At 39.0% G+C, this 24,918-nt stretch overlaps 1 protein-coding gene across 1 annotated transcript in view; it reads right to left on the bottom strand.

The window, feature by feature from the left end:
- LOC5575443 (discoidin domain-containing receptor 2) overlaps positions 1 to 24,918 on the bottom strand; it is a 918,178-nt gene that overhangs the window by 126,736 nt on the left and 766,524 nt on the right. The window contains 1 exon segment of the mRNA XM_021844675.1: positions 13,649 to 14,039. Coding sequence (XP_021700367.1) covers positions 13,649 to 14,039 — 391 coding nt within the window.

Below are 24,918 nucleotides of genomic sequence, written 5' to 3'. Positions count from 1 at the left end.
ATGCTTGCAGCGGGGCAAAGTTCGGCCCATATATCGTCCCCTTAATGCTACAACTAGATAACTCGAAAATCAAAATTTTGAGATGTGCAAAATTGTAACTATGATCGTTTTACAAGGTGATGGTTATTCGCAGAGAATATGATTGGAAAATAAACTTCAAGTTATGTATATTGAATCACACGCTTATGAGCTGTAAATATTTTTCAGATCTAATTAAGAATAATATTTTGACATATTGAAGTCAAAAATTTAAAATTTCGAGTTATCTAGTTGTAGCATCAAGGGGACGAAAAAATACGAATAGTCCCAAATCCACAAATAATTTACAAATTTCGCGAAAGCTGCCTGATCGTGCAGAATACATCACCAAAATTTCACAATTCCACTTAGTTTTACGAAAAAATGCTTTTTTCGGTAAATAATAATTAACCCTGTTTAGGGCAGTTTTTGATGAAAATTCAGTGTGTATTTATCTCTAAACATGAGTTTTACGGCTGGTCATAAAAGTGTCGCTATTTTTTGTTTCGACCAGCAAGCTTTTGCGCTACATTTGATTCGAACTCTTGTCCCACCGGTGGGATAAAAGTTCGTTTAAGACAATCAATTTTGAAACTGTTATAGCTAAAAATGGGTAAAATTTTTGACACAATTTTGTTCAGCAATATTAAAGCCTATATGTTGAAGGTTCACTGTGTGGTTTTTCAGCTTTTCAGCTGCTATTGTTTTAAAGAAAATTTTGATTATATTACTAATATCGAACTTTTGCCACACCTTACTCTATTTATTTATTTTGTTTAATTAAACTATATCCGCATCAAAATTTATTGAAATGTAATTATTTCCATACCAATTTGAAGCTAAATATCGTGGGCAAACTTTTGGTGGTTTTTGAAAGCGATTTTTAGTAAATCGAGGCTTAGTCTCGATATTTAATTTGCTGTTGTAGGGTTCTTTCGAGGCTCTGTACATTGACCGAGGCTAAGTTTTTGGTGCATTTTATCAGAAAACTGATTGCTACTTTGAAAAGATCACGTCTTTTCCTGATGGAAAACATATGAAAACATTTAGGTTTGACCACTTATTGCTGTTTTAAATGCGAAACAAATTATGTCATACTACCTCGCATGCAAGTTCCTAGGCTTACCATAAAAATCAAGGCTGAGACTAATTACTACAAAAGTCAAGACTGAGTTTGAATTTTCTCTACTTTTGCCTTAATTTACGGATTTTTTTTTAAAAACTCAGATTTCTAATCATGAGCCTCACAAAACTACCGAGACTGAAGTTTAGGAAAAAAATATGAAAGTAAATTTAGGAAAAAAAATTGTGAAAACTCAAACGAATTTCCAATCTCGTTGCACCAATCGCTTCATATGGAACCCGCCTATGTTTCAGTAAGCGAGATTTTTTAATTTAAGACGCCGGCCGGAAGGAGTTGGGAATAACAGGAGGAGTTCCACAAGAGTGCCTCGATTGTGTAGAACCTCGGTAGTGCGGTTGTCGCATATAACTGAAACTTGTGGACCACCTAAGACGACGATCTTTCTTAAGTTAGCCGCCGGTAGTTGCGGGCGCATTCGAGGGATAAAATTATGACTCGAGTGGCAATGATCGTTGAATTTGCCAAAGCTTGAATAATAAGAACAGAAACCAACATGAAGAGTGGCAGTAAAAAGAGACGAAGAGAAGGGGATGCGGTCAAAATTTGACATTGCAGATTGACTTGAACTAGAATAACTGACTAGTTCAGGAATTCAGTTAAATGCACGAATACAGCTTTCACTTCAGGCAAACTGAAGGATCTTGAGAGACTAATTTCCAAAATTGTGTATGGAAACCAACAAAATCAGGTGGAAAATTGTAAACTTGATCCGATGAACAGTTTTAATGAGGATCCTTCAATACAACTCACAGCAATTTGCCCAGTTAGCCATCGCGGTAAACGCGCAGTTGTTCAGCAAGCCCAGGCAAGGCTCGTCGTGGGTTTAAATCCTGCTTGCCGAGGATCTATTCGTAATGCTTCCACACGATACACATACAAAAATGGTCAATCGGCAAAGAAAGGTCTTAGTTAAGAATTGTGGAAGTTGTCATAAGTACACTAAGCTGAGAAGCAGGCTCTGTCCCAGTTGGGACGTAACGCCTAAAAGAAGCAATCAGCTCAGATTTGAATAATACTGAATTTTTCAGTCAATTTTCTTTCTGATTACAATTTAAAAAACAAACGCCAGTTGCATATTAAATGAGCACTGTTTTGCCGTCTTCTTACTATGCAATAATACAATGGGGAAACGAAACACAAAAAGAAAATTAAATAAATATTTAAAATGCACTTTCACAACTCGACGGCTTCGAAGTGAATGCATTCGTTGTGGGGCCAAAGAGCCGAGCGGTTGACGAATTCGTTGGTGAACGTGAACTGTACCTAATGGCGACCACCACCGTAGACTTCGTCGTCATCCGTCGTCGCCAGCAGTTGCCTCAGTGTGTATTACAATATTTAAACTAGCAACTATGATACCGTTGATGTACCTTCTATCGCAACAACTACCACTAGCAGGACTGTGCAGAACAGAACGGGAGGAACTTCAGTGCCGAAAGGAATGCTTCTTGGTGCGTTACTTTCAGATCCCTTCCGGCAAACGAGCTCTGGCTCACAATGCACCGCTTCTGGTCAATGAATAAAGCAAAACGAGTTCTAGCCCCGTTCAGTTGATGTCCCACTGGAGAGGTAGAGTGTTTCCAGCTTAAAAGACAAATCGCAAGAAGCTTCCCTTTCCGAATCGAAAAGACATTTGGGTAGAGTATGCTTTTAATTTAAAAATTTTAACAATTTATGGGACCTGATAGCTGTAGCGCAAGTTCAAGGTCTCGACTTCAACTTTCTACAAACAAAAAATTATCTAAGAAATTAAAAAAAGGGAATTATAATATTGGAAAGTCTATAACACTTGCACAACATTTTATTTACAATGAAAACAGTTAGTCTGAAATGCTATTTTATTTGCGTACTTCGCTGGAAATGCTCTATAGAGTAAGAGTCTGTGTTATTGGCGCTGGTTGGTTTCGTTCGTTTCCAACTACCAAAAGGACGAGTAGCGAACCGCCTTCCAGAATGTAAAGTACTGGTACTCTACCGAGGGAGCCGTTGCTTGAAGAGTTATGTTGAATTTTAAACACAGGCCATGCTCTTTCCTCGAGTCTGGGCTCGAGGTGTGACATTGCATCCACCGGATCCGCCCAAAAGCGAAAGGTTTCTTTGCATTAGTATGAATGCTATGAAATTGGAATTTAAGGTAAATTTACGATAGTAATTCAATTGCCTAGGAAACGGTTTGTCATCTAGTAAAACATGTTAAAGTACTTTTATTAAAAAACGGTTAGAACACACGAGCAGCAAAAATGATACCCAGCGAACAATCGTTCCGGAGGGCTTCGTACCGAAATGGCAGCAATTTGAACTTTTTTTTCCTTTTGCTGGGCGGAAACGGGTTAATGACGTTCAAAAGAAACATAATTTCCAAAATTTTTGTTTAGTGTTCGGCTCAAAAATGAGAACAAACGGAGTCAATTTCTTGCAGTATTGAAAACCAAACTGTTCCGAAATATTTCTACGGTAGCCAAGAACTGCCTCATGCACAGAATTCAATTCCTGCAATCGACAGATACTATTGCAGCTGAAGCAAAATTGAGTGATGGAGGAATGTCAATGAATTATTTTTGTGAAGGCATTTCTCTGCGCTACCTGTCTGTCGAGCTCTGAAAATGTAATGCTTGCCAAAAGCTTTATCAGAAATTTTCATTTTCCAATCCGCTTCGGGCAAACAGATACGATAGAGGAGAGCCGATCGCCAAACCAAGTTATTATTGGCAGTCGTGGAACCGCTTCGCGTTCCCTACGCGGAAAATTGATATTTTGTTGGAGCTACGGCGTTTGCCGGTGTTTACGTTCTGCCGCGAAGACAATTTGCAATGAAAACAATGTTCCACGAAAAGCGCGGAATGATGTTTCGCCTAAGCACTGCCGGGCTGGAATAACGGCTGCGGCGATGTTCTATCAGGACCAATGGATGCGGATGCCGGCAACGGTGTGGAGTTAATTAAATCTAAACATTGAAATCATCGGGGTTGACAGAACAACGGAAAAGACCTGATGGGATGGGCCCTAATATCCAATATAGTCGTTGATACTGTACATCAGATAGGTATTTTCAATGTTATGTTAGTTAGTTACAAAACTTGCGATATAAGCAATTACAAAGATGGTCATGAAATGATTAGAATTTTAACGATTGAAACATTTTCAGGACTACATAAACTTATTAGAACCCTTTCTACAATTTACTTAAAAGAATTTAAAACGGTATAATTTGACTTAACCAATAGCAGATTTTGACATTGAAACTCAACATTGTGCAAAGTCACTAATCTTAAATCGCTAGTTTCATGTGCTTCAACTATACAGTCTGATCAGCGTATATGCAGCTTGATGAGAATTGATTCTGTGAGAGTCTAGATGAAACTCACGGCAAGTGCCGAAAACAAGATGGTAGTCGTCGGCGACGCAAAACTCTTTTTGCTTATCCAGTAGCAAGAACAACAGTTTGAAAGAATCAACGTTTCTGGAAATGACAACAGCTTGTGAGACTCTATCCATGAAGCTGTGACCAGAATACACAGAAAGTGATTGACATTAATGAATGGCAAAAACAAAACAACTGGCTTGATGAAGTGCGCTACATGTCAGCGAGAGCTAATGCAAAGCGCATCCACCGCTGAAGGAAAGGTCGACATGAAGAAGTTCGATAGCTGAAGCTGCAGACAACACGGATTGGAATGATGTGCGGAGATTTGATTGGCAGTGGTTGGGTATTGACACTAAACATAGTATCGTTCATGTTTCCGCCATATGCAGGCGCATGGCACGGGACGACTTTTAGCGTAGTCAACATCTCCATGTGTTTACTCATTTTCGGGTGATTTGAATCGAGAGTGCAATCAGAATGCGAAGTTTTGTTTAATGTTTATGATCCATAATAGAGCAAGTGTCGCAATCAAATTACTGATTGCTTGCTTAAATATATATTTTTTAAGGGAACATAACGTTATTCTAGGTGATAAATCAACATTGAAATAGTTAATGTCTATACTATGAATGCAATCAAATTTGTATCTGATTCATGTATTTGCTTCAACTTAAAATCACACAGAGAGGATCATTTAAACTATTCTATTTAATTCTAATTGATCGTTTGATCTATTCTAATTGATTCATTTGAATTGAAGGTCATGGGTTCAATCCCAGGCCCGTCCCTTCCCTCGTACTTTGTAGTTGTACATCTCTCACTTGCTTCTGCCTTCCATTCTTAATCTATCACACTCAAACTATTCGTTCATAGCATTCCATTCTTCCACGCGCATGCTTTTCCTTACGCCTGATACATAGGCAGTCTGCTAACCACAAAAGCAAACCTCTCTGCCATGCCTTTCCCCCAATCCATACACTCCGCATGAACTGGCGTAGATGCAGTCGGACTCCACGCTCTACAGTGGGCTAGTATAAGTGCAACATCATTTCCTCCCCCTTCTCCACATTGGTCTGCATTCTGACGTGGCAGGCGCCATTATAGCCTAAAAATAGAAGATCACCAGCACTTGTACACTGAGGGTGTCTGTTAGTCCCAAGCAGTCATTCGGTTGGTTCCTTGTGTAAGTGCAGCTGATCTGGCGATACTGGAGTAGCATCCACGGGCGGCCATTCAAGCTCAAGATCAAGCTCAAGCTCTTATTGAAATTGTAAACAAAGGCAAGAAAAAATACGTAGGGGAACTGGGTGTAAAATGCGCCGTTGGGGTAAAACGCGCCACCCTTGTTTTGAACGAACGACGTGCTTTTGGACGCTGTTTTTCACCCGAGATAATGAAAAATGTATTCAAATGCTTCTCTATACATATTTTTAAGTGTTTTCCTGGCAAAAATCGTGAAAAACTCAAAAAAACGTTTTTTGACGTTTTCGTTGTAATTTTGTGTTATTTCCTAGGCCATTTTTCAGGCCGATAAACAACAAAACTTTTGAAACTTTCACCGAGAATCGACTTGTGCACTCCTATAGTTCGTATTTCATGCGAAATAAGTGTTGAATTTATCCTTAAAAAGCGTAATGAAGGACTTGAACTTTAATCAACTCGTGGGGCAAAACGGCCACTCCTATTTCATAACACCAAAACAGCCGTTTGAATTCAAATTCCAGCAAACGTAATGCCAAGCTGTAGTTACCTGCCAATTTGAACCTTACAAATGCACATTTTTCGAATCAGCATGTATACTATAATCGAACAATAACATCTGATCAAACGCCCTCATGTATGCAACGTATTTGCAAGTATGACTGCGCATGCGTGCGCGCCAATAACTAACGCCGAGATCAGGTGGCGCGTTTTACCCCGCAAAAAATAAAAATGCAGATAAGCAAGCATTTTATAAAAATTGATTTATTAACTCCAGAAAAAAGAAAATGGATAGATGTTTCTACTATTTGATAGAAAACATGTTTGTCTATGAGATAATGAATAAAAAAAAGCTTATAATAATGTTCTTCATAGCTAAAAACGCTTCCTTCCTTAGGGGGCGCGTTTTACCCCTAGTTACCCTACGATTTTCTAAGTCTTTTTTACGATCCTCTAGAATGACAGGAAAGGATTTGCCGGTGGTCTACTACTCACTTATGATGGTTCAAATCAACAGAATAAAGATACTTTTCATGTCAATATCTATTTCATTCGATCGCCCAAACTGCAAATGTTTGCGAAGCAGGAATGAAATTCTGTATAAGCTGAGTTAAGGTACCTATTGCAAAAAATCCTCGCGCTTTACTACTTCAGGGTGTCCACAAATTATCCGTACAAACTTTGAAGACATGGCTCTATACAATCAAGCATTATAAACTTAATATTCTTGCTTGGTTTTAAACATTGGCTTATTATATTCTTAACAAGTAAGTTTGACACATTTCCGATTTCAAATAATTGCAAAACCTACTCAAATGTATTGAGGTGTCTTAAAGGGAGCTGTTTTCCGAGCTTTATTACGGAAGAGAAATGTCCATAAACTCACTGGATTTGTACTGTACAATTTTTTATTTCCAGTCTAACTTGAAGTTACTAACCTGTAGATTACTCCAAATAATAATAAGACACTGTACAATTTTTTATTTCCAGTCTAACTTGAAGTTACTAACCTGTAGATTACTCCAAATAATAATAAGACATTTGGATTCATCTCTTTTAGGTGTTAGGGATAACACATCTCCAGTATGACTAGCGGCCCTCAGGATAAACGTCTCCGAAAAATTTTAATCTGCCTATTTCAGTAACAAGCAATCATTTCGAATTTTTTAAAGTTGTATTTTGTGTTAACATATAGATGTATTATAAAAGGTACATGGACATTGATTTTTCATTGCTTTCAATGCGAGATCATCTTTTCAAAATTTTGCTGTTCGAATAATTTGCGGACACTCTGTAGCGCGGCGCACCACCAATCAGTACTTAACAGACGCAGGATCATAGGTTCAAATACCAATGGATTGACAAAAAAAAAGTATCAAATCATGTATATCAACAAAACCTGTTAGAATAGAAACAGTAGCATTGTGATACGAAGACACAAAACAATATTAAAAGATACGACAGATAGATACGAGAGAGATGGTAGGAAGGGAAAGAGAGAAAGAGATATTTTTTGTTTTGCTTCACGTGAGACGTTAAAATCTGAACCTTATCATTGTTGACAGCCGGAAAAGAAATTTCTGAAGGCCTGGCATTGAGGCAGCCGTTCTTCTTCTTTCTGGCGTTACGTCCCAACTGGGACAAAGCCTGCTTCTCAGATTAGTGTTCTTATGAGCACTTCCACAGTTATTAACTGAGAGCTTTCTATGCCAATTGACCATTTTTGCATATGTATATCGTGTGGCAGGTACGATGATACTCTATGCCCTGGGAATCGAGAAAATTTGCTTTACGAAAAGATCCTCGACCGGTGGGATTCGAACCCACGACCCTCAGCTTGGTCTTGCTGAATAGCTGCGCGTTTACCGCTACGGCTATCTGGGCCCCCGTAAGCAGCCGTAAATCGGGCCAAAACCTGCATTTTGGTAGCATTTATGGCGCATATACGGCTTGCTAGCATGTAATGACCTGCAGTAAAGGCGCATATTCTGCTAAATAAATGCTTTAATAAATGCTTACTGGCCACATTGGATAAGAAGAGTATTTGATGACCGATAAAACTGCTGCCAGGTTTTTTTTATTATGTTTTTATTTTAAAGGCACTCTGTGCTCGTGGCCACTACTGTGCCGGAAACAGTTCATCAGTATCTTCTTTATCGATACAGATCTATTTTTAACTAATCTATAATTACATCTTCTTTCACTTTCTTCTACTCTTTTTCTTTCACACCGAGCAGGTAGGAGTGCTCTGCTGTTAGTCCAACCGATTTCCATAAGCCATAGTCCATTGCTCTTGCGGTGGTTCGTTTCGTCGTGTTCCTGAGTCGTTTGAGGCTAGTTGCCTGCGAAATGGGTCAGTTTGTCTCAGTCACCATCTGATACTGACGGAGGATGGATGTGCTCCCCAAAGCACGGTCCTCCGTGCGGCGTCTTCTGGTGGTTGGACGGGTTTTTTTTTGTGGAGGGGCTGGGAATTGAACCCATGACCTTCCGCTTATGAAACGAAAGTGCTGCCAGGTTCTTTCAGCACTTGTAGAACGGTGACGTCTAATGAGGGCAAGGTTTTGCGGCGAAACAAACTAGGCTGATACGTGCAACAGATCACACTGTAGCATATGCTTCTTGACTTTGCAGTGGAGGAGGCAAAAAAAATTCACCGATAGAATATTTTAAAACCTTTCAATTATGAAACTATAGATCAAATACTGATCTCTAGCGGGAAAAAAAATCCGAGGTATACATTCGATCTTCATAATCTGCTGGTTTAGCCATAGCGTGAGAGTCGTAATTAGAGAGCAAATGGCGAATCATCGTTTATTTCTATAATCCAACACAAATCTTCGGTTCTGAACATTTATCTTCCAAACCATTCCACTCACGTTAAGAAAGTTTGGCAAAAAAAACGCCAATTACTGCTTACAAGCCACAATTATAATATACATTGTTAGAAAAAAGGTGCTAATTTAGTAACAAAATACAACTCTATGTAGCTGTTACAACTCTGTTCGGGAAATCTGTTTGATGATCATTATATGATGAAATTGAAAAGAACTCGTCACTTATGGTTGACAGACTAGATAAAGTAGAACTGAAATTCAGTCTTAAATCCCGTAGCGAGGAGCATTTTTACAAAGTGATATGCTACGTCCTATATACTTTACGCAATTAGTTCAATTTTGCTCGAAGAGTACTTATTTATATTCTAAAAACGTTTGATCTACCCAGAAAAAGATAAAACCAGAAAAATAATTCTATAAGTTTATTCCCATATAACGACCTATATCACTGCGGAACACGTTTTTGTCTCAAGCACCAAAATACCGCTATTCACTTAATCAAGGGTTGTTGAACCCATTGCCGTTTTCAAAAATATTATAGCACGTCTAGTTTTTGAAATATTGGCAATTAAAACGCTAAATTTCCCTATTTCAGTCAACTTGCATGCATGTTTCCCAGCTTGTATGACAATTTATTTGCTTAATTTGCCACAGAATTCAATCTTCATGTGTATAACAATACTTTTCAACAAAGTAAGCACTGTGCATGTGATTAAAAATTGGAATGTGTTTTTTTTTGTACTTATTCTCTCCGTTTCATTTAAAATCAACAAAATTTGAAATAACTCACGTAAAAGAGGTGTATAATAGTACGGGTAATATATCCGTAAAAAGTTCATGCCGTGTGTTAACTGTAGGGGAAGAGTATTCGCCACCCTTAAACCGACCAGGAATCGAACCCAGACAACTTCAGCATGGCTTTGCTTTGTAGCCGCGGACTCTAACCACTCGGCTAAGGAAGACCCCTTGCACTTACCAAAGCAGATATTGAATTTGTAGCGATTTTTTCCGCAACCTGTTTGTTGATGGTGTTACATATCTGGAGGTTCCTCTTTCCAGTTTTGTACAAATCGCGTTATATCTGAACCAATTTGTATTACGAAATTTGTGCTAGGTCATGAAGTACGTACAGTATTTAGTAAATATATTTAGTTTTGCCGATACTAATAATGGTCAAATTATCACTTGTTTAAATGGGAATAAGCCTAACTATATTAAATTTGAATAGAAACTGAAAATCCTATTTCAGTTGTGGTCGATTTATTAAAGGGTCAAAACCAATCAATAATCATTGATTTTAATAACCGTCAAAAATCGACCGTTCTAAACGTTGTCCCTTATTAGTGCCTAATTTAATTATTTTGGTGGCTTTTTATTACCGCTATTATGTTGCGATGATAAAAAAGCTACCAAAATAATTAAATTTCGCATCAATAACTTATATGTACTAATAAACATAATGTACGATGTACATAAAACCGATTATGATTTCATTGATAAATTAAAAAGTTATTGCATGTATAAGGTGTCCACTTTATTAAATGAACAGTCCTCATATTATACATAGCAGAAAAGCTATGAATTCGTGAAGTTATCTTATGTGGAGAGAAAAACCAGTTTTATTTTATAATTTCACCATGTTGTAATTTTTTTTTCTAGCAGAGCCAAATAAAATTTCAAATAAAAATTCTTGCGGAACATCTTGATACAATGTACTTTAACTTACAACATCAAAAGAATTTATTAGGCTGTCTGAGTAGTGTCATTCTAAAATCACACCAAGCCGTTCCCACAGGGGACGTTAGCCACTAGAAAGGACGTTTCAAGTAATACTGTTTCATATGGTATGCCCTCTTCAACATCTTATCCAATTTCTCTCGCCGTTTCCTAACGGTACCTATCCATCTAGTATTCATTGCTTTCTTCTCCATGCTCCCTCTTTCTTCGAGCAAAATAGAACGATATCCAACAAAACACAAAAGAAGGGCCTGTGCTGGCTTGATAAGAATTGATTTTCTGAAATCAAAAAATATCAATGCTATTTGTTATTTTATCAAACAAAATTTTCACAGGCAGCATTAAAAATGTCGTAAGGAAAAATACAAAAATATAAAAATATTTGTCTATTTGATAAAATACAAAATACTGGTCGGACTCGATTATCCGGAGTATCGATTTTTTTTCACTCCGGATAATCGAATCACTTAGAAAAAAATAATAATATCTATGATAAAAGAACATAAATATTATATGTTTTTCGTTATTTTATTTACATGATGCGGTGGCGTAGCCAGAATCTTTTTTTCTAGGAACAGTAGGGGTTTTTACAAGAAAAAAAAATTGGGCCAGCACATACAAAAAACATTTTTACCCCCCCCCCTTTTTCTTTAAAACGTTCTAAACTGCAGAACCATTCATATTGAATTTGCAATACCAAATTATCTCAGATTTAAGCATAAAAAATGAAAAACAAGAAATCAAAAAACGAATTCCGGATAATCGAGTCTAAAATTCCGGATAACCGAATCCCGGATAATCGAGTCCGACCTGTATTATAAATCTCGTTATCAAAGTCGTGCCCACACTTTCTGGGACACCCAATAATCTTAAATCAATTTCACGAGCACTAAACGATTGGCAACCATATGTGTCGTAAAACAATATATAATCCGGGTGGCGAATACCGGTACACATTCCCTATTCGTACGAATAATAAATTCATCTCCATCCATCCACATCATAACAAACGCATGTTTTTCGTGTGTATGAATTTTAGTTCACCACAGTTTAGAAACAAATTTCAAACAGATTTTTGTTTTCATCTGGAGAAATTTAGAATCAAATTCATAGGATAAATGCTCCTTTAGTGAAGACGGTATGTTAAGCCATGTTTCGCACTAATATACGACTATGTGGTATTTTTCAACGACGTACAATACTAAAATGATACAAGCAGTCGAATAGTATAGAAATGAAATTTAATCGTAAAGCTATAAAGAACAATTATTTTGCTTCAAAATTTTATTTCTCTACACTTATAGTAACACCCTTGTAGCACACATGTTATAATTGAGGCAAAATAATTCTAATATGACCAGATCTGGCCATATAAGAGTTATTCTGCCCCAATTATAACATGTGTGGTACTCGGGCAGTACCCATAGTGGAGGGTCCCATAAGAATTCAATAGATTGCGCCATTAAAGGACCCATGATAAAAACATACTTCCGCCTTAAAAACAGTGTTCCTATTATTGGTTCATGGATTTTTGCAAGTAAATTTTAAAATCAATCGTGATTTTTATACATTTAAATGATAGAATGGTTTGAAATCTATTGACTGATACGCTAAAATCACACATTTCGTTCCCTTAGGTTCACAACTTCCCGAGCAGAAGGAAATCGCTACTGAATACCAAACTAAGGTATTCCATACCAAAAAAAATCCAATACTCACAACCTGAATGAGGTATGAAAGTAGAAGCATTAACCATAGAATGCTAATGTCGCGACTGTTCGTGTGACCAACATCTAGTTTGCCACGCTTTGACAGCTTGAGTACCGGGTATATAAGTGTCAAATTCCTACAACATGCCACTAAACAAACAATCAAATACTTCAATAGTAAGTATTAATGAAATAAATTTGTTTTGTGATAACAGCGCCACTAGCGTTCTACTACTTATATTTTTATTAGTATGAATGAGCCCTGCATAAGAGGTAAAATATTTCAAATAATATCCCATGCATATTATATAAATACCAAACTAATAACTAGATATGGTATTGTAATACCTCAACAATACAAAATAGATTTTCATATAAAAGGGAAACTATTCATATAGTTATTCAATACCTCCAGCAGTCCTCAATAGCTGTCGAGTACCTCGATGAAGTATTTTTGATTATTGTAACCATTCAACTGAAAAATACCTGATTATGGTATGGTACCAAAATATGGTATGCATAGATTATTTTGAATGGTTTGTTCGCCCTCGGGTAATGGTACATTTGCCTTATGCCTGTTCAAGTGCTTTCCGCACAAAAAATTAACTTTCGTATGCGGCTGCCCTTGAACTACGTGGTCTCATTTTGAAAATTTGGACATTTTTAGGAATTTTCAACAAAAGTCCCTTCTTTCCCTTAATAGGACCACGTGGCTCATGGACGGCCCATATTGCTCGTTACACCTCTTTTGTTTCACCGAAAGCACCGAAAACTATGCGGCGCACCAAGTTTCACTGTATCGTACGTTAAAAATGACTAAATCTGCACAAATTCCTGGAAAATTCCAGCCAAGCTAAGCCAAACTATGCAGCGACGGCAATCCCCCAGAGGAGAGGGCAATAATTTACTATTCTCGGCTATCTTTGGCCTCAAGTTTGCCATCGGAAGCGTCCGGTGTTGGTGTATTGCGACCGAGTGGTATTTCGTCCGACAACAGCGACAGAATGTGCCGTTAGAGTTAGACGAACAGAAGTCCATCGTCTGTTGGGTCGGTCGATAGTGGGTAGAGGCACATATTTTCAACTCTTTGGTATTATCGGTATAGTTGTGTGTCGGTGGAGCCTCATCGCACACTCACCTGTATCCTTTGGTTTCGCAGAGATGCAGTTCGCCGAATACGCCGCAGCCGAGCTTTTCCACTATCACCAGCTTATCCCGAGGATACTCGCTGAGCTGTAAATCATCGTCCGAGACACCGTGATCCAGATCGCTGTAAGCGTTCAGTTGCTGCTGCTGCTGTTGGTTACTCTGTTGGTTGTTAGATGGCGTTGTAGGGGCGGTGGATGATTTACAGATGGCAGTGGCGGCGTAATACTTTTCTGGTGGCGGGGGCACAGGCGGGGGCTTCGGGAAGATATTGTTCAGTGTCGGTGGTGTCAGCCGAACGCTCACGTATCCGCCGGGAATCTTCGGTATCAGGTCCTGCATGTGCGGCACGGCGTACTCCTGGCACACGATATCGGGCACATCTAGAGGGGAATAGAGTTTGAAATGGGGGTTGAGTGAGATTGGACCATATTGTTGCTTTTGCTGTGGTGTTGGTGGGAGGATTGCGACCATCCCGGGCGGCGGCCGAGTGCCAGTCAGTGTTTGCCTTTTTGTGGGCTGTAAAAACAGTTATGGAAACACGAACTATGGCCAGGATGGGTTTTGCCATAATAAAGCCATCTATTAAAACGCCATTCTGTGTGAATTTTTAATACTTTTTACCGGTTGCATCGAACGACGATGGCGACTCCTGCACTGGCCTCGAGCACATGGTCAGTGTTTTGCGGAGTGTCATGTGACAGTTGAAGCAGTCGCTACAGAAGCCAGCGCTCAATAATGTGTTTAAATATTAAAGGGTATTACCATAAATTTATATTAGCAGCTTTTCTTACTGGACGAGTAACTACTCTGCGTCCGAGAGAGCGAATGACTTCGATGGTGCTGGACGAAAATTCCTCTATAATCCATCCTCTAGCATGGAGAGCATGGGGCTAGTGACTGAGAAGTGCCAAACGAGGAACGTGGCGTTTTCGCCAAATGTCTACATCAGATAATAGAAACGATGGGCGGGGCAGCAAATAACGGATACTTGCTGGGTCAGGCGCGTAGTCAGTAAATGTATCACATACGATTGGGTCAAAGATGTTCGCGAAAGTGCTTAACCTTGTCCATATAATGCAGTAAAGCCATCTGTTTGTATGTGTTTTAAGCTTTACAATAACTTGGTAGATATTATTGCTTATTTCGTAATATTCCTAAATAATAGAAACAGTGGCTCTACAGATGAGGAAAAAAATTGCTTATTTTACGAAGTTTTCTTGGCATGTGAAAAATGTCAATAATATTTATTTACGATGTGAGCTAAAACACTGAGACCCTTCACATAGAATTACCTTAAAGAAGGCGCGTCACTTATCAAGCATAATTGATTGATTTTCTGAGTGAAATAAAACATTAGTACCGATATTTGACCATGTATTGGAAATCTGGCCGTATCTTCGCCCAACTGTTAAACTGTGCCCAGTAAACTACGAAAAACCCAGGGCTTCTTTATTGACTGTTTAACGATAAACTTGCGACGATCGACGCGCCACCATATTTCATATAACGAAGGGTATTAAAACTAACTTGGAGGTGATGATTTGGAGGTTAAAATCCCCTCCAAACACTAGCGATTTTGCGGTGGGATGTTGACGTTTGATGACGAATGACAAGAGAATTTTAAACAAGGATGTTGCTTTAATACCCGCATTCAGCAGTCTTTGAAGAATTGGTACATTCAAAGGTTACCCCAGCAACTAAAAGTTCGGATAACCGGGCTGTTTTGGCTTAATCAGCTCACTTTTTAAGTAATTAACCGAACTTCATAGTTCGTCTAAAGCTCGTTTAATTTGCCTTCAAACCTTCAAGTAAGAAAGAAGTTCAATTCAAACTTGTTCTGAACTGTCTAGTTGTTGAGAAGTTTACGAGTTACTCTTTCGAGAATCAAGCTCCGTTAATATTCGCAGTGAACTCTTAATCAGCGAAAAAGTTTCACTGAAACTAAATTTATACTAGAAGTGATCTTTGGAGTTTACCGCTTAAGTACTATTCGAACTTTTGGCTGCTTGGGTAGTCTTGGCTGGTCTCAAAGTCTTTTAACTATAAATCAGTTAATGTTAAGTAATTGATGTTCAATTCTGAAACTGTTACCGATTATTAGAACTAAATGCTTTCAATTACCTGAACGATTACCGTAGATTGAAAAAAGGATGATGCTTGGAAGAATAATGAAGGTTTCACTCATAATCAGTAAATAATTTCAGATGAGATACATAAAAAATACTGCTAGTGATCCGCTGAGGAGTATACTTTCTTTATCTGGTATTGCGTCATCAATGAAACTGAACCTACAGACATCGTCAAAAAAGTTCCAACTTTCAAACAGATGCAAATTTGGTCGGCGTTAAGTCAGAGTGTACCAAGTACAAAACTTGGGAAAAGTTTGATTATTCTTTCATTAGATGCAAAATTACCTTACCTCCATATCACTTCGACCAGATTTGATGAATGTTGTAAACTGCAAGAGATATGTTACAAATTTACTTTGGATGATCAAGAAAAATCCATAAAAGTACGCAGTCAGAGTGCACCAAGTGGTTATTATTATAGCAGCAAAAATGATCAGGGCTCTTAGGAATGTGAATAAAAGAAAGGCCTTCTAAGTGATTTGTCAGATTTTATCACATCGAATAATTCATCTTATCATCCATCAATAGAAATCCATAAAGATTAATTAATTCGATGCATTTGATTTTGATTTTTGACCATTTACCATATTTGGATGGATGGTCAGAAATTGCAACAATTTCTGTGCAGACAGAGATCCAAGTGCCAAAAAGTAATGAACTGATTGATTATTACATTTCTGAGTCAATTTCAGAGTCTGATAGAACTTTTTTGTAGCTTTAAAAAAAAAACTTTAATTTTCAAGCTATCGTAATGCCATTTATTTTGGGATTGAAGATATGGATGATTGAATAATTCAATAAACACTATTCAATACTGATGATAATCTGTTTATCTTAGAGATATGCACCCAATTTGACCATGCAAGCATTCAATGATTGTTATTTTCCTAGAAATTGTTCAGTCAGAGTGAACCATATTTCCGAACGGTGGTCTTTAGTTCAGTCAGAGTGGTCCAAGTGCACATAGTCCATCAAAAAATCATTCTATTAGAGGTTTGGATTATGTTTTTTTTTCATGATTATCACTTCGCATTATATTATTTGAAAGTAACACAAAGATGTGTAGAAATATTGAACGAAAATTTTAACGAGGGACCCAAGGGACAATCGAGGTAGCCATGAAAACCAACTTTTACTCGATATCGAGATACGATATATTGAGCAAAAGATAATTAACTGTATTATTTTTGTCATACTCAGCTTAAAAAATAAATGTTTTTGAAAAATGATGGCATTTAAAGATTTTTCAACGATACTGAATGTTCACCAAAGTTGAAGGAAGTCTTGCATGCCATACAGTCAGTTGAAACACAAATGTTCATGTAGCTGGCAACACTGTTTGAGAAGAACTGACTTTTATTTTGCAGATAGCTCAAAATCCTGACCACTTAGAAAGTGGTTGTGGCAAAGTTGTTCAGTAGCTCAAGGGCTATCATGATTTTAGCCACGAGATTCGAGATTTTTATACCAGGCGGCGCTAATGAACATGAAACTTTTGTTTTGTGGGTAGCTCAGGATCCAGCTTATGTAGAAAAATGTAGAAACATCTCAGGAACCTGATCACTCAGAAAGATGGTGTCTTCAACAAAGTTGTTCAGTAAGTCAAGGAGTACCAAGTTGATTCAAAGCTTTGGCGCTAGTGTGCATGACACTTTTGTTTTGCAGATGTCTCAGGTGTCTGACCAGTAAAAAAGATGGTGTTGCTAATAGGATACCAAAAAATTTCATGCTGTCTGGAAAAAAAAAACAACTGTACCGAATAAAATATCTCTTTACTTACATAAGAACTTTTCAATTTTTCTATTGAGCAACTTTAGCGAAGATTGCTATCTTTCTAAGTGAAAAGGATACAGAGAAATCGAAACAAAAGTTTCGTCACCAAAGGTTGAAATTTTATGGCCAAAATAATGACAAACCTTAAACTATTCAAAAAGTTTGCCAAATACCCTAGATTTCTTAATGGACAGAAATCTGATAAATAGAAAATCATACTCACTCATATTTATCCATACTTCACACCGTCTGGGGCAAACTTTTGGAATGTGTGCAAAATTTTGGATCCAGATAATGAAAACCCTTGACCTAATGAACAAGTTTGTCAAAGGCGCCATTTTTCTAAGTTATCAGGATCCTAAGATATATACAAAATAAAAGTTATATGCTCATTAGCAAAATCTCGAGCCTCTTGGCTGGAATAAACAATTTTTCCGAAAACGCCATCTTTGGTCAGGATCCTGCGATAACAGCAAAACAATAGTTCATGCGCCGCCTGGTGGCTAAATTTTGAATCTCATGTCTTTTAACATGATATTGCTTGAGCTGCTGAACAACTTTACCGACGACGCCAGCTTTCTAAGTGATCAGGATCCTGAGATAAAACCAAATCCGCAAAATAAAATTTTCATGCTCACTAGAGTCGTCTGGTGGAAAAATCTAGAATCTCTTGAGTGAATCGAATGTTTACTGTTACAAAGCAAATCCGAAAACACCGAAGTTTGACAAACACATACCATCACTTGACAATGTACACTGACACAGAATTATTGGTCGAAAACTGCGCTTATGGCGTAAATGAATTTCAAATTGAATAATGGCAACTTTAAAAAGTGTTGTCATTTATAATCATATAAAAACGTCAAATATAAGTTCTTATGGAGGATCTTCCATTGGTTATGTCTCAAAATTTTCGAGTGATTAAGGTCAACAAATTTCGATGTTTTTTTATGCTAAACAGAGATTTGTCCTTTAAATATGCCGCAAAATAATTAACGCTTATAAAATAACAATGAACGTGGCTTATTACATTCCAAGTGTTTACATCTCGTGCTATCGATCATCTCGTATTTCCTCCTAAAGTTAAGGTGAAACAGTTCGGAATCAAATTTCAATACTGTACTAAATGTTTGTAGACACAAATCTCTCGAAAGTAGCAGCAAACAACACTGTCATTTTTTTTAGCATATTGTCGAAAGCTTGAAATAAGAAGATGAGGATTAAGGGTGTAATGTTCCTTCATTGTAGTGCCTTTGAAATCGTGAATAGTGGCACAAGTCCGCGATTTTGGCGGCCATCTTTAGATTCAGAAATGTTCCACCTTGATTGAGTACGTAAGCATAATGTTGCCTCCCAATCGAACCACCCTCTAAAACTCCCTCTCAAGCCACCCAAACAAAAAGGTGTACAGTGCTATCCGCGCCGGTGAATTATTTCTTACGTTCAGTATCATAAATGCGAAGCCGCAGTGGTCGATTTTTGCTTTAACTAATTACTTGACCAGATGACTGTTTTAGGCTACTGTTTTCAGACTATTCAGTAGAAAGTACTAATCATCCTCCGTCATGCCGCTTTCTAAACTATTGCTAAACAAACGCGTAACATTTCAAAAGGACGTATGTATCAATGAAAGATTCTCTCTTTTCTTTTTTTATTATAACAGTGCAATACTAAAGCTTTCGACAAGTTTTTTTTACTATAGATCGAAAAACAATGTCCTTGGCTAGTATATCATATAAAAAAACAACAATAGAGATTGATGTGGCTCAGTTATTGATCGAAGAGGAGAGATCCTCTCAATGTTAGGTAAGTCCTTTTGAAAAGAGATAATTGTTTGAATTCTATGTACTAGTCCGCAGACAAAATCAACACTTGAGATATTGTACACCTTTTGAGCGATTTGAATTTGTAAAATGAGTAGTTAAAACATGCGTATGAATATCACAAACAATACAAATCCTAAATAAACATAAATTGGTAATATATTACTCTCAGAAGAACGGGACGAGAATAGTCATAGTGATTTAAGTATCGCTTCAGGTTTTTGAACTACTACGGTGAGAAGAAATTCAATAGTGAGTTTTAGGAAGGACACAGGAAAGCCACAGCAATCATCCCTCTACAATAAAATTAGTCAGTACAAATGTATTAGAGTATAACTTATGGCCTTCTGACTGAAACACCTTTAGAGAGAATTTTCGCGCGGATTTTGTGCTGCTGTCAATTTATATCATAACAACAAAACAAACTGTATCGTAACTAGAGAATAAAAACTGTTTCGCGTTATTTTCCGTATAGACCCGCTGTTAGGTTATAGGCTCAGGAACGGTTCCTAGTCGCGGTTCGGTCGTATAGTTTTTTAGTCGTTTTTCTGCATTTGAGAATGGATGACGAGAAGGAGGTCTGCTAACGCGTAGCGTTGTTCTACTGTACGCATTTCCCCGCATGGAGATTTCGGATGCTGAAATTATAGGAGGAATACGACTTGTTGGAGTGCATTGAAGGCGAAATTAAGGATGCGGAGGAATTCAAGATCGAAGATGAAGACACGGCGGAAGTGCAGCAGCAGAAGAAAAAGGCCCTGGAGAAGCGGCAGCGCAAGGTAAAACATTGTAAATCGATGATTGTTTCCCGGATTCACGACGATCAGCTCGAGCATCTGCAAGGGAAAACAACACCCAAATAGATGTTGGACGAGCTAGTCAATATCATTGAACGGAAGAGTGTGGCGAAACGGATGCACCTCAACCGGCAGCTGCATGAGCTGATATACACTTCCGGACCGCTTCAAGAGCATTTCGTCAAACTCGATCGGATGATACGTAGGTACTGGAGCGCGGGAAGGCACATCGATGTCGTCTGTCGATTGTTGTTATCGCTCGGCACGCAGTTCGATGCTGTGGTCAGGGATGCCAAGCCAATTTTTCAAAAATCTGGAACATTTGGGAAATTTGTCTGGAAAAGTCTGGATTTTTAATTTCGTACATGGAGAACCTTACAAATTATTTACAAAACCTTACAAATTCATCACAAAATTTATCTGGATCTTCCAGATTTTTGTAAAATGGAGCCTCAAAAATCTGGAATATTCCAGACAAATCTGGAAGGTTGGCAACGCTGGCTGTGGTCACTACGATCCAGTCCCAGTCGGAGAAGCAGCTGACGATGGACTTCGTGAAATGCCGGCTCTTCGACGAAGAAATCTAATGGAAGGTACAGTGGCGGATATTTGTGAAACTAAAAATGATTCAGAGGCATTTTCTGGAGCGACAGGGCGTAAACAAAAGCAGAAGAAGAGAGTCTCCAAGTATTTCGGCTGCCAGAAAAAGGGTAATAAGCTCGCCATTTGCCCAGAGAAGAAACGAGATAGCAAGTTCTTCGGGAAGTCCAGTGCACATGTTGCAGAAGAAAGAAAAAGTGGTGTAATTTAGGGTGTTCTTCACCGATGGACACGGCGATGGATAATCGTCGTTGTGCCGGGACATCCAGATTCGTTGGTTTGTTGACTCGGGTGCAACTGAGCACATCTTCAACGATAGGAAGTTTTTCTCGAAGTTGGAGCCACTGAAACAATCCATGAGCAATATTCCTGGATAGCGGAGAACGGCGAATGGTTAACTGCGAAATACACCGGATATGTATTGTTTTTGTCGAAGGTTGACGATGAAGTCCTTGAAGCGACGGTGAGAGATGTGATCTACATTTCGGAAGCACGATGCAACCTGTTTTCGATAAGCAAGAACGAATCGGTTGGAATGAAGGTGGTGTTCGAAGGAGGCAAAGTGGAAATTCTTCAGGATTCGGTGCTCGTGGCCACTGGTCAACGGAAAGAGAAACTCTACGTGTTGAATTCTTTCAGCAAAGATTATCTGAGCTTTTCTGAAAAGATTTGCAAGGCAACAGAATTGTGGCACCGTCGATATGGCCATCTCGATGAAAGGAATTTGCGAAGCTTAATGAAGACTGGAATGGTGAAAGGAACGAAAAATTGCAACAGCGATGGCTCGATGGTCACCCGCGAGCCGTGCATGGCTACGAAGCAAATGAGAAACCCTTTCAGTCAACGAGAGGAGCGACGTTCGAGTCGGTTGCTGGAGCTCCGGTCAAAAGATGAAGTTTCTGGTTGTTTTAAGCAGTACGAAGTGGAAATGACAGTGAAGTTTGGCGTCAAGATTTCTCGACTACGCACCGACAATAATGGTGGAGAATATGTAAGCAAAGAGTTGTGGTCATTCTGATAGGACAAGAGCATTAAGATTGAGTACATGAACGTACATGAGTACATGAACGTTGGAGGAGAAAGCTCGCTTGATGTTGTTCGATTCTAGAGTCGATCGTTCATTCTGGGGAGAGGCGGTACAGACCGCTGCGTTCCTTAGCAACAGGAGTCCTGCTACTGCCCTTGGTGAAAAGATGACACCCTTCGAGATGTGGGAAAAACGGAAGCCTGACTTTCGAAGCTTCGGGTGTTTGGCTCATCGGCGTATTGTTATATTCCGAAGGAGCATAGAAGGAAACTGGACGAGAAAACTTGGAGAGATTTGTTCGTCGGTTATGGCATAAATGGCTGTCGCATTTGGGATCTCTATCAGTAGCGATCCGAAATGGTTCACGGCGTTGTTATCGACGAAAGCGTGCACGCCGGCAGTGCTGAGCAGAAACCAGCAAAACTGGTGAAGACGGACCGGATTCGAGTGGATGCGGTCGTTGAGGCTGACGATAATGGTGATCATTTTGAGGAGGAGCCTGAACTGCCTGATGGCGGTAATGTCGAGCAAGTTTTACATCAGGAGCATCTGCATGGCGAGGGAAGTTATGAGGGAGTTCGAGGTTTTCGACAGTTTCGATGAAGAAGCAGTAGTGAGGCCAGTATCCGTGGAGGTGTCGTCTTGTCGAAGCCGAAGGCCACCGGGGTGACCACGAAATGACGTTCGCCGGCTTCGCTCTCGGTCCCATGGAGTATGTGGGAAATTTGCCAAGCACCGTGGCTGAATTGAGGAAGAGGCCTGATTGGCCGAATTGGAAGACAGCGATCGAGGAGGAGAAGACTGCGTGAAGAACAATAATATGTGGACACTCAAAAATCTTTCGAAAGGGAGAGAGGCCATCACATGCAAGTGGGTGTTTCGAATCAAACCAGGAGAAGGTCGGGAACCAGACCGATACATGGTTTGGATGGTAGCGAGCGGCTTTACCTAACGATTCGGATTCGACTACACCGAGACCTACTCACCAGTCACGAAGGTGGACTTGTTTATATATTTATTTATTGATGAATGATGCTCGCTTCAGCCAATCAGGAACGGATGCTGAACCATCAAATGGACGTTCGGACAGCGGACAGATATTCATGGGTCAGCCTGAGGAGTTCGAGCGTGGCGAAGGACTGGTTTGCCGACTGAACCGGTCCGTCTATAGCCTTAAGCAGACGTCGAAAGCATGGAACAATCGATTCCATCGATTTATCACGAAGCTGGGATTTAGACGTACGAATGCTGACCAGTTTTTGTATGTGCGTGGTACAGATCGATCGAAGATGTTCTTGATCCTCTACTTTGACGATGTTTTGGTGAGGATATCGCTGTCGAAGCGAAATGACAGATTATGGAAAGGTAACGAGCTTCCTCGGAATGAAGATAGAAAGGGACGACGAAGGGATAGTTCTGCGGATTAGTCAACAGAGATATCTGCTGGATCTGTTAGCCCGATTTAATATGTCTGACTGCAAATCGAGTTCCGTACCGATAGAGAACCGACTGGAGAAAGGAGAGGATTCCCAGCGTACGTCACAGCCGTTGAGGAAGTTGATCGGCTGCCTGATGTACGAGACGCTGACCAGCCATCCAGAACAGTCAGCTGTGGTTATTTATTCTAGCCAATTCCAAAGCTGTCCCACCAAGCAACATTGGACTTTTCTGAAACGTGTGCTGAAATACACTTAAGTCTTTTTTTACACGGTTTTTTTTTGCACGCTTTATTTTTACACGGCTTTTTTAACACGCCTTTCGGAATTAACACGGTACTTTTTTTGCACAAAATTCGGAAATAACACGGTTTTTTTTACTTATTTACACGGATTTCGGAATTAACACGGCTTTTTTTCCTATTCACACGGATTTCAGAATTAACACGGTACTTTTCCCACGGATTCTAGAATTACCACGGTTTATTTTAACACAAATTCCAGAATTAGCACGGTTTTTTTTTTTTGCACGGAATTTTTTTGCACGGCACGGGGGACCGTGTAAAAAAAAAACCTTAGTGTATGTTAAGGGTACGGTGATTGTTGGACTGGAACACAAGGGCAATGATAGCGCGCCTCTAGCATTTGTAGCAATCTATTGAAATGAGCACTTCGCGAATTAACAGAATTGCTCAAAGCCGCAGATACGCGAGAAGCCGATCACACAGAGCAGCGCAAAATCACAGACTGACCCAGTGCAGAGCATACGGCAGTTTTGGTGCAAATTCTCAATGGATAGATACCAAATAGGGTTCAGTATAAATAGACCCGTGTACTACAGCATTTTGCGATGCGGATTGGGCGAATATCATTGCAGATCGGCGATCCGTTTCGGGCTACTTGTTCAAGATGTTCGGATGTACTATAACATGGGCAACCAGCAAACAGCGGACTGTGTTACTGTCATACACCGAGGCAGATAAAGTGGCACTCTGCGAAGTGACATGCGAAGGTACCGTTTTGCCTCAAATTCCGAACAGTCTCATATTCCGAACACTCGGTTTTTGTATGGCGATTTGGTTGAAATGTTTCGCTGAAATATGTCACCAAATAACAAGGAAATGGCACTCAATTGCAGTTCAATTTTAACGTTCCCAATATAATTTATACCGCGGGAGTAGTGATGTTTCACTAGTTTGAGACCAGTAGAAGAAGCTCAGATAAATGTATTTGCGAAATTATCGAAATTATTCATTTGAATACGATTTATTCGTACTGTTCGGAATTTGAATCAAGATGTTCGGAATATGAGACAGAGTGAACACAGTGTTCGGCATTTGAATCAAAATGTTGTTCCATACTTTTACGAAAAAACAATACTACCGTAATTTCGGGTGAAATTGATCACTTTTCACTGTTTTTCATGTCTGTTTTCTATGATGTTGCCAATTCCAAACAACTTAATGCAGGAAAACAAGAACGACGGTCAGCCTTATTGGTTTATATACTCAAATTTTCATAAAGTTGTGATTTTAGTGCTGAAAATCGTCTCTAAAATAAAAAAATCAAGGAATTCCATTTTGGGGTGAAATTGATCACCTGTCAAAACAATTATTGTTAGTTTGGAAAACAACTTTACTTATTTAATTTGAGCTTCCTGAATCCAAATATGCT

This window comes from Aedes aegypti, chromosome 2, assembly GCF_002204515.2.
Source record: "Aedes aegypti strain LVP_AGWG chromosome 2, AaegL5.0 Primary Assembly, whole genome shotgun sequence".
NCBI classification, from domain to species: Eukaryota; Metazoa; Arthropoda; class Insecta; order Diptera; family Culicidae; genus Aedes; species Aedes aegypti.
The sequence above is the reverse complement of the archived record's forward strand: the minus strand, read 5'-3'. Positions and strand labels throughout refer to the sequence as shown.